Genomic DNA, 10,904 nt, shown 5'->3' with positions numbered 1-10,904 from the left:
TTCAATTTCTCCATTAGTCTACCATGGGAAATCTTATCAAACGCCTTAATAAAGTCCATGTATACCACATCTACCGCTTTCCCCTCATCAACCTCCTTCGTCACCTTTTCAAAGAATTCAATAAGGTTTGTGGACGACCTGCCCTTCACAAAACCATGCTGACTATCCTTGATCACATTATTCCTATCCAGATGTTCATAAATCGTATCCCTTACAATTCTCTCTAAGATTTTACCCACAACAGAAGTGAGACTCGCCGGCCTATAGTTACTAGGGTTATCCCTACTCCCCTTCTTAAACAAGGGAACCACATTTGCTAGCCTCCAATCTTCTGGCACTACTCCTGTAGACAACGAGGACATAAAAATCAAGGCCAATGGCTCTGCAATCTCCTCCCTTGCTTCCCAGAGAATCCTAGGATAAATGCCATCAGGCCCAGGGGACTTAACAGAATTGTGACCGCTATCACCAAAGTGCTCACCTACTTCCAAGTCTAACACCTGGCCAGACTCATTACCCAGTACCAAATTTAATGTGGCTTCGCCCCTTGTTGGCCTGTCTACATACTATGTCAGGAAGCCCTCCTGCACACACTGGACAAAAAATGACCCATGTCTAGTGGGCGGCACAGTGGCACAGTGGTTAGCACTGCTGCCTCACAGCACCAGAGACCTGGGTTCAGTTCCCGCCTCAGGCAACTGTGTGGAATTTGGACAACCTCCCCGTGTCGGCGTGGATTTCCTTCGGGTGCTCCGATTTCCTCCCACAGTCCAAACATGTGCAATTTTGGTGAATTGGCCATGGTAAATTGCCCGTAGTGTTAGGTGTAGGGGAATGGGTCTGGGTGGGTTGCTCTTCGGAGGGTCGGTGTGGACTTGTTGGGCCGAAGGGCCTGTTTACACATTGTAAGTAATCTAATCTAATAACACTTTCATCTAATCGTACTATAGTGTTCCCAGTCAATATTTGGAAAGTTGAAGTCCCCCATGACAATTACTCTCGAGAATCATCTTTGCTATCCTTTCCTCTACATCTCTAGAACTATTCGGAGGCCTATAGAAAACTCCCAACAGGGTGACCTCTCCTTTCCTGTTTCTAACCAAAGCCCATACTACCTCAGTTGACAAGTCCCCAAACATCCTTTCTGCAACTGTACTTAACCAACAATGCCACACCTCCCCCTCTTTTACCATCTTCGCTGTTCTTACTGAAACATCTAAATCCTGGAACCTGCAACAACCATTCCTGTCCCTGGCCATGCCCCACAGATGAATAGTAAAAATCCCAAGTAAATAATTCATACTGCAACATTGGTCTTTATGGCATACTACTTATCATGTCCTGCCAACCTAAAAGCAACCCATTTACACCCATCTTCTGCTTCAGATTAGTTAACCAATCCATTAACCATGTTGCCTCTGCCTGATTTCACTAAGATTTTCAAGATATTCTATTCTATCCCCTCCTCCTTAATAGATTCTAGCGTTTACCTTCTCTCTGCTGATCTATAGTGCATGCTGCTGTAAGAAATTGTTTTGAAAACAGTGGTCTGTCTTATAAGGAGAGTTCAGCAGTTAAGCTGCACTTGCTGGAGTTTAGAGGAACGAGAGCTTTAATTGAGGTATATAAGATGCTAAATGAGATTGACCAAGTAGACCTGTAGCGGATGTTTTTCCTTATGGGACATCTAGAACAAGAGGTAATAGTTTTAGGATAAGGGATGGCAGATTTAAAACAGAGATGAGGAGGAATTATTTCTCATGGAAACATAGGACCCTACCATGTGGAAGCAGACCATTCAGCCCATTGAGTCCCTCTGAAGAGCATCTCACCCAGGCCCAACCCCTACCCTGTCCCCGTAAACCTGCATTTCCCATGGCTATTCCATTTAACCTATACATGCCTGGACACTAAGGATATTTTAACATGGCCAATCCACCTAACCTACACATCTTTGGACTGTGGGAAGAAATTGGAGCACCCAGTTACAAAATCATTTAAAACTGCAGGTATCATGAATGCTACCATATTGAGTATTGCTACCTTACTCTCTTGCCTTGTCTTCTCTACTTAATTTAACAAATTGTCTCAAACGTGATCCCTCACCCCCACTGTCTAATTTACAGCCTCCTCTTCTGACCTGGTTAAATGACTCACCAGAACACTGGACCCAGCAAACTATTTCTCCTACAGCAATTTTAGAACTGAACATTCATCTCTCTAATGCCCTCTGGTTCTTAATGCTCTACTAATGTGAACAGTTGCGCCCAATCTGTCCAGATCCTTCATAATTTGAACACATCTATTAATGGTCTGTTGCTGTTTCTATTACTTGTGGTGCAGTTGGTATGATAAAATATTTGAAGATACGTTCACTTGTATGAGCCCATTTAACTTCTTGTGACATTGCATCCAGGTCCTTGGTATCGATTTTTGACATTGACCTCCACACTACCTGCTCCAACTAATTCCTGATTGTATCCACCTTCTAGAGAGATTCCACCATTTCAACCTGTGGACATTCTTCCTACCATGCACCTTCATCAAGATTTTCAGTGCTGCAAGTAAATTCCTAAGAGCCAGCTCCCCCCTATATTGTGGCATTCTTCAAGGTCAGGTTAAGCTCTCACTGGATTGCCAGTATTTGCCTCAGCCACAGTGCAGCTCTCCCTTAAAGGTTGCAGCTTTTTCAGTACCAGCTGCTGCTGATGATAGCCCCCTGATCAGGCATCCTGTTGTCAACAGTGAGCTAAATTATGAAATCATTTAAAACTGTGGGAACCCGAACTTTGCTTGTAGTTACCAATGACACAGCCTAGAAAAAGAGGAGGAACAAAGAAATTATTCAAAATACATCTTGAAAATGCATTTGTTCCAATTAGTTTTTTTCTAAGCTTCAGCATGAAACAATTAATTGATAATAAAAGTATTAACCTATTCAGTTGCCTCTTTTGTGCTTAAAATTTTTAGACTTGTTCCTTTGACAGGTACTTAAGACGTGAGTTTCTAAGACTTCCTGGAGTGAAGAACGTCTGTAATAGCAGAATACAACAACCTCACCAACAAAACAGAAGTGTTTTATGTCAAAGTTTTCCAAAGAGACCAAAATTAAGAAGCACAGTAAGTTGTGTAGTTGGATCAGAAAGATACAAAAAGACACAAACAGAAAACTATGGCAAATAGAATTGAATATGATGAAGTGTGTGGGGTAATGAAAAACACAGGGGCATCTCAACAGTTTGCTTGACATTTGTAATGATGGAGGATGGTAGTAGCTCAGGTCCTATGCTGAACGTCGATCATCCACCCAATAGTCGACTCTTTCTGGTCATCAGCAAATCAATATCTGAGGAGGCAATCAGAGAAAAGTTTTCCTTGTTTGGCGATATCCAGGATATTTGGGTAGTGCGGGACAAACAGTCCAAAAATCATAAGGGTATTGCCTATGTAAAGTTCGGAAAATCATGGCAAGCCTGTAAAGCGATGGAGGACATGCACGGCAAAACTCTCACTGGGGACACCAAACCCATCAAGGTGTTCATTGCACAGTCCAGAGGATCTAAGAGCCACCATGATGTTGAAGATGAAGAGCTGACTAGGATTTTTATTGTGGTTCCAAAATCCTATGCTGAAGATGATCTGAGAGAAAAGTTTAAGGCTTTTGGAGATATTGAATACTGTAATATTATCAAGAACAAGAAAACAGGGGAGAGCAAAGGCTTTGGCTATGTAAGATTTCTGAAACCATCTCAGGCTGCTCAGGCCATTGAAAACTGTGACCCATCTTTTAAGGCAATACTTGCAGAACCAAAAAAAAAATCTACATACTCTGAGAATATTTGTGTGAGAGGGGCCAAAGAATATTCATCACATAGACGAGCATTTCGTCCTCTAAGAGATCAAAATATGTCACCTTTTCATGAACGTAGCAACTTTGAAACAAGTGAAATAATTGGTAATGAAACTGCAACAAAAACAAGAGGAGCTGGTGGATTGAGAAGATTTGGTGAGATGAGAGGAGTTGGTGCACTAAAAGGTGAAGGAAAAAGAGGACTTGATGAAATGAGAGGAGGAGTCAGTGGAGAAAGAGATGGTGAAATGAGAGGGGGAGAAAGAAGGACTGATGAAATGAGAGGATCTGGTAAGATAGGAAAGAGTGAAATAAGAACAGCCAATGAAATGAGAGGTGGTGAAAGAGTTGATGAAATTAGAGGAATTTATGAAATTAGAGATGGGAAAAGGACAGGTGAAATAAGAGGATTTGGTGAAATAAGAGAAGTCTATGAAGTTGGAGAAAGAGGAGGTGAGATGAGAGGAGTCAATGAAGTGCGAGATGGGAAAGGAAGGGTTGGTGAAATAAGAGGAGTCAGTGAGGTGAGGGGAATCAGAGAAGTAAGTGGAGACAGTGAGATGGGAGCAGTTTGTGAGGTGAGGGGAGTCAGTGAGGTGGGAGAAGGTCGTGCAATGAGAGGAGTTGGTGAAATGCAAGGTGGGAAAGGAAGGGTTGGTGAAATAAGAGGAACTGGGGAAATGAGAGCAGTCACTGAGTTAAGGGGAATTGGAAAAGTAAGGGGAGTTGGTGATATGAGAGGTGGTGGTGAGGTGTGGGGCATCGGTGAGATGGGAGGAGTCGGTGAGGTGAGAGGAGACAGTGAAATGAGAGGAAGTGGTGAGATGTGGGGTGTTGGTGAGATGTGGGGTGTCAGTGAAGTGAGGGGAAGTGGTGAGATGAGGGGATTCAGTGAGGTGAGGGGAATTACTGAGGTAAAAGACATCAGTGAGATGAGAGGAGATGGTAATATGTGGAGCAACGGTGAGATGAGGGAAGTGGGTGAGGTGTAAGACGTCAGTGAGATAGGGATTGGTGAGATGAGGGGAATTGGTGCAATGAAGGTAGGTGGTGAGATGAGAGGGGTTGATGAGATTAGGGGATGTGGTGAGATGAGGAGAGTTGGTACGATGAGGGGAAGTGGTGAGGGGAGGGGAGTCAGTGAGATGAGGGGAGGTGATGTAATGCAAGGAGTTGGTGAGGTGAGAGCAGTCAGTGAAATGGGAATTGGGAAGAGGACAGGTGACATAAGAAGAATTGGTGAAATGAGAGACATCTATGAAGTCAGAGTTGGAGCAAGAGCTGGTGAAATGAGAGGAGCCAGTGAAGTGCAAGATGGGAAAAGGAGGTTCAGTGAAATGAGAGGAGTCAGTGAGGTGAGGGGAGTCGGAGAAATAAATGAAGTCAGTGTGATGAGGAGCATTGGGGAGACAAGAGTAAGCAGTGAGATGAGAAGGATCAATGAGATGAGAAGCATTAGTGAAATGAGGGGATGTGGTGAGATGAGGGAGATCAGTAAGCATAGAAGCATTGATGAAATGAGGATAGGTGGTGAGATGAGAGCAGTCAGTGAGATGAGGGGAGGTGGTGAGTTGAAAGCAGTCATTGAGATGCAAAGAAGTGTAGAGTTGCAAGGTGGTGGTGAGATGAGAGGAGTGAGTGAAGCGAGAAGAGTTGGTGAAATGAGAGGAGTCGGTGACATGATGGGTAAGATGAATTGCGAAATGATACAAACTGGTGAGATGATGAGAGCTGGTGAAATAAAAGCTGGAGAATTGAGAAGAGTTGGCAAAATGGGAACTTGTGAAATGGTAGGTGGAGAAATTATTACTACATGCCTTTCAGTATTTACGAAATGTATGCTTACTTATGAGCAAATTTATAGCCTCTTTGATGTTATCCCAGGATTGGAATATTGTGAAATTCAGAATGATCCGAACTTGGGTTATGCTGTTGTTCAGTACAACAATGTGGCATCAGCAGTACATGCCAAAGAAAAGCTAAATGGATTTGAGTACCCACCTGGTAACCAGCTGAGACTCAATTACATTGAAGATGCCCTTAGGGACAGGCGATCAAGCCCAGTTGGAATGATGGCCTTGCAACTTGTGGCAGCTCAAATGTTGTCAATAGCTTGGAACAGTCCTATTGGACATCAGATAGACCCCCCTTCAACTGATTTCAGAGGAGGCACTTATACTCCAATATCTCAGTTGCAGGTTGACTTCACTGTACCTACATCTCCAAGAGAAGAGTCAGTCAAACGCCAAAAAACACACTAATAACTTCCAGAAAAGTTTTGCAGAAAGAGGAGATATATCAGCTGCCTATCCGACAAACTTAGGGGTACCCATTAAATTTATTGTGACTGTTTCTAGCAACTGAACAGTTTACTTGTGTTGAAATGGACAGCAAATGAAGATTTTAACTGAATTTGGTTTAGAGTGTTTAAGATATGACATTTCAAAGTATATAGTTTGTAGAAACATGCTTAAATCCAGGTAATCCTTGCATTACCAGCCTTCATTGTGAAGTCTTACATAATTTGTATGGAACAAAATAAAAATTGCTTGTGAAATATTCTGGTTTTATATACCTGTTGAATGACTTTATTGCGACTAAGGTACAAAGTAAATTAAGCTCAAATTTCAATGTGTAAACCATAATTGAGTTGTACCATGAAGTACACAGGGCAACAAACTATAGTTAGGTTTCATCTTATTGGCCAGCTAAGGCTGCAGCCAACCTCATGCTGGTCTTGGATTTTAGAGGACTTAAGGGAGGCTGTGGTAATTGTTTGTTGGTAATTTGACTTGTTAATTTAGAGCCCCAAGCTAATGTTCTGGGAACAATGATTCAAATTCTACAAGGTCACATGGTAAAATGTGTATTCTATAGAAATCTGAAATGAGAATCTAGTCCAGTGATGTTGGTATAACCATTGTTGATTGTTGTAAAAACCCATCTTGGTTCACTGATGTCCTTTAGGGAATGAAATCTGCCTTCCTTACCCAGGCTAGCCTACTTATAGCTCCAGATCCACAGTAACTCTTGTTGACTAAGTTGACTCTTAACTGCCCTCTGAAATGGCTGAATGAGCAATCAATTCAAGGACAATTAAGAAACAGGTAATAAATGCAATCCCCTTGCAAGAATAAAGACAAAAAGTGGCCCCATTATCTGGCAAAAGTTAACCGGACTGCCTTCTGATGCAGGAAATCAAGTATGAAGTACAAATGAGTTATATTTTAAATTATTTTCAAAGATCCCAATGATTAAAAGGACACGTGGAAAAACAGAACTATTTTAGAATCACAGACAAAATTAATTGAATCTAAATATATTTAATTCACAAGGGAACATAGATAAATGTCACATACATGAAGGTAAAAACAGCTGTAACATTAGCAAAGGAATTTCTGGGTAAGAGGTTGGTGTGTAATTGTGGTAATAAGTGCAAAATATTTTTCAGATAATGGTAGAAGACAATTAAGAATAGCACAGGGCCAAACACATAAACATACGGTAGAACTGACTTCCCAATATGATATAGCTGCTGAATAACTATCTTGCATCAGTGTTCCAGATTTTTTGTTTGGGTTTTGGTATTGTATATCATTTCAAAATAGATATAAATAACATTGTGCTTAAAAATGATAAGGCTTCAGGTAAGATAATTAATATCTGCCCAAGCATGATTAATGAGATGGGACAGGTGCTCGATGAGTTCCCCCTTATTTTCAAAAGTTCAATAAGGTCATGAATAGTTCTCTTAAGCTGGAAGCTGTTCATCATTCTTATTTTCAAATGATGGGGACAAATCAGTCATACAGCCGCATGCCTATCATTATGACATCTATTATTGCGAAGGTGCAAGAAGGGTTCATGTAAGGCATAGGTGTAAAAGTAAGCCATTTGACCCATCGATTTTGCTGCACTATTAAATGAGATAGTTGATTTAATAACATGAGGTTTTCTATTTTGGTCAGAGGAATAGAATAGTAAGGCAATTTATTATCTAAAAGAGAAAGTTCAGAGTGCTTTAATGTAGAAGGATGTGGGTGACCTTATGCATGAATTGCTGTAAACTCTGTAAACAGCTACAGTAGGTAATAAGGAAGGCAAATGGAATTTTGGTATTTATTGTTAAAGGAATAGAATATAAAAATTGGGAAGTATGCTTCAGCTGGACAAAGCATTAGTGAGACCACACCATTTTGGTCCCCCTGACTTGAGGAATGTAGTTGTATGAGAGGTGGTTCAGAGATTGAGCAGTTTAGGCCCCAAACTCTGGAGTTTAGAAGAATGAGAGGAGATCTACTTGAAGTACATAAGATGCTAAAGGTGATTAGGGCAGATGTTTCTTCAAGGGAGGTCATAGTTTTAGGATAAGGGGTGGCAGATTTAAAATAGAGATAGGAAAAGTTACTTCTCTCAATGGGTTGTGAATCTGTGTACATCACTACCCCACATTGCTATGGATGCTGGGATATTGAGTAAATTTAAGGAGGATATAGACAGATTTTTAGTTAGTAATGGGTTGAAGTGTTATGGAGAATAGGCAGGAAAGTCAAGTTGCGACTGGGGTGATATCAGCCATGACTATATCAAACGGCAAAGCAGGCTCAAGGGGCTGAATTACCTACTGCTCCAAGTTCGTATGTTCATTTGATTTGATAATTCTCAACTTAATTTTCCTGCCTTCTCCCATATCCCTTCATTCCCTTAATTATTAGAAATCTGTCTCTCCTAGCCATGAATATACTTAATTATATAAGTCTACTGCTCCCCCCCACCCCACCCCACCCCACCCAATAAAGAATTCCATAAGTTCTTTACATTCTAAACAGAAGAATTTCCTCCTTATACCTGACCTAACTGGGCAACCCTTTATTTCATGATTGTGCACCCTGGTTCTAGATAGTCCCACAAGGGGAAACAGCCTGTCAGGCCCCTAAAAAGAGAGTGCTGGAGAAACTCGGCACGTCTGTCAGCATCTGTGGAGAGAGAAATAGAGTTAACATCTCAAGTCCAGAACAATTTTTCTTTGAACCTGAATTCAAGCTTGAGATGCTTTTTAGTGCAGAGCAGAAACAGCCCCTTCCCTTCCAGATGTCCAATAGTTTCTTACTTTCTCCTCCACATTCCCCATCCATTTGACAACCTGAGAACCAATCACAGAGTTGTTGGTAGGCAAAGGCCTTTGACACCAATAACTAGTCATAGAACATAAAACATTGCAGCGCAGTACAGGCCCTTCGGCCTCAATGTTGCGCCAACCTGTGGAACCAATCTGAAGTCCATCTAACCTATGACCATTTAAATGCCCTTAAAGTTGGTGAGTCTACTACTGTTATAGGCAGTGCATTCCAAACCCTTACTACTCTCTGAGTAAAGAAACTACCTCTGACGTCTGACCTATGTCTATCACCGCTCAATTTAAACAAAGAGAGAGCTGGAGAAACTCAGCAGCTCTGTCAGCATCTGTGGAGAGAGAAACAGAATTAACATCTCACGTCCAGAATGACTCTTCTTTGAAACTGAGTTCAAGGTTGAGATGCTTTTTGTGCAGAGATTGAGTCCCTTCCCTTCCCTTCCAGATGTCCAATAGTTTCTCACTTTCTCCTCCACATCCCCCAGCAGTGTGTTCCACACCCCTACTACTCTCTGAGTAAAGAAACTACCTCTGACATCTGTCCTATATCTATCACCCCTCAATTTAAAGCTATGTCCTTCATGCTAGCCATCGCCATCCGAGGAAAAACGCTCTCACTGTCCAACTTATCTAACCATTTGATTATCTTATATGTCTCAATTAAGTTGCCTCTCAACCTTCTTCTCTCTAACGAAACCAGCCTCAAGACCCTCAGCCTTTCCTCGTGAGACCTTCCTTCCATACCAGGTAACATCCTAGTAAATCTCCTCTGAACTCTTTCCAAAGTTTCCACATCCTTCCTATAATGCGGTGACCAGAACTGTATGTCATACTCCAAATGTGGCCGCACCAGGGTTTTGTACATCTGCAGCATGATCTCATGGTTCCAAAACTCAATCCCTCTACCAATAAAAGCTAATGCATCATATGCCTTCTTAACAACCCTATCAATCGGGGTGGCAACTTTCAAGGATCTATCTACCTGGACACTGAGATCTCTCTGCTCATCTACACTTACCAAGAATCTTACCATTAGTCCAGTACTCTGCATTTGTGTTAGTCCATAGACAGCTCAACCATTTGTTGTCAGTGAAAGCTCAATTTGTGTGCATCCCTTGATTCCAGCTTGTCTATAAACTAGACTTCCTCCAGTGTGAATTGTTACAACTTGGGGTAAACCCTCTTGCTTAATTTAAACCAGCAACACAGAAAAGATTTATCCCGCGCAGTAATCTGTGAAGATTCGAGAGGCCAAGAACTAGTTAAAGTAAAAGTACACCTTTATTTCTTAAAGTGAAACAGAGAATAATTAACTAACAACTATTTACAATTCCTTCCTCTAACCTATCTTCTACCATCCCCTTCTACAATACTACCGATAAAACCCCGATTAAGATTTACCAAAAATTCAAGTTTTCAAAACCAGCCAGCTGGATCTTCATGTATCTTCTTCTTCGGGATTAGGCTTCATAGGTTACTGATCGAAAAAGGGACCTTTAAGAGAGCTATTCTCAGGGCAGTCTGCAGATGTTGTTGGCTTGGCAGTTCTTCTCCCAACTGTTCAAATTTCCCTGGTCGCATACCCCAAAAGCATCAGATTGTGTCATTGGCTTTTAAGATTGTCAACATACTAAATTCAAACTCGATTGGAGTTTAGTATGTTTTCGGGGTATAATTTAAATTGTTTGGCCGAATTAGAATCCGTTTTGTCATTTCCAGGCAACCAACTAATCTAGCTTTCGATCAAGTGTTACATTGTTACCTTATTCAGAATACTTGGTGTTGTGTCAGGTGGTTCTGCTAGCTTTTAACTCTCTTAAAGGTACTGTACACCCACATCTTCATGGCACCTCCCCCCCATAGAAAAAATGAACCATCATAATGAAAAGATGGCTTCATTTTTTTTCCTGTTCTTTGAAC

The 10,904-nt window shown here is 41.4% G+C and overlaps 1 protein-coding gene across 1 annotated transcript; it reads left to right on the top strand.

Annotated features, from left to right (window-relative positions):
- Window positions 1-3,258: 3,258 nt before the first annotated feature.
- LOC122563815 (RNA-binding protein 45-like) lies at window positions 3,259-6,157 on the top strand. The gene is made up of 2 exons (XM_043718009.1): window positions 3,259-3,955; window positions 5,645-6,157. The coding sequence occupies exons 1-2, from the start codon at window positions 3,259-3,261 to the stop codon at window positions 6,109-6,111; spliced, it is 1,164 nt and encodes a 387-aa protein (XP_043573944.1). The 3' UTR covers window positions 6,112-6,157.
- The last annotated feature ends 4,747 nt before the right edge of the window (window positions 6,158-10,904 follow it).

This window comes from Chiloscyllium plagiosum, chromosome 28 (assembly GCF_004010195.1).
Source record: "Chiloscyllium plagiosum isolate BGI_BamShark_2017 chromosome 28, ASM401019v2, whole genome shotgun sequence".
Lineage (NCBI taxonomy): Eukaryota > Metazoa > Chordata > Chondrichthyes > Orectolobiformes > Hemiscylliidae > Chiloscyllium > Chiloscyllium plagiosum.
Note: the sequence above shows the minus strand (reverse complement) of the source record. Positions and strands in the feature narration are given on the sequence as shown.

What these genes read in the sequence shown, in the direction of transcription:
- LOC122563815 (XM_043718009.1), top strand. Translation starts at nt 3,259, where the DNA reads ATGGAGGATGGTAGTAGCTCAGGTCCTATGCTGAACGTCGATCATCCA. An exon ending in TGAAACAAGTGAAATAATTG is followed by an intron (nt 3,956 to 5,644) that starts GTAATGAAACTG and finishes GTGAAATGGTAG; the next exon opens with GTGGAGAAATTATTACTACA.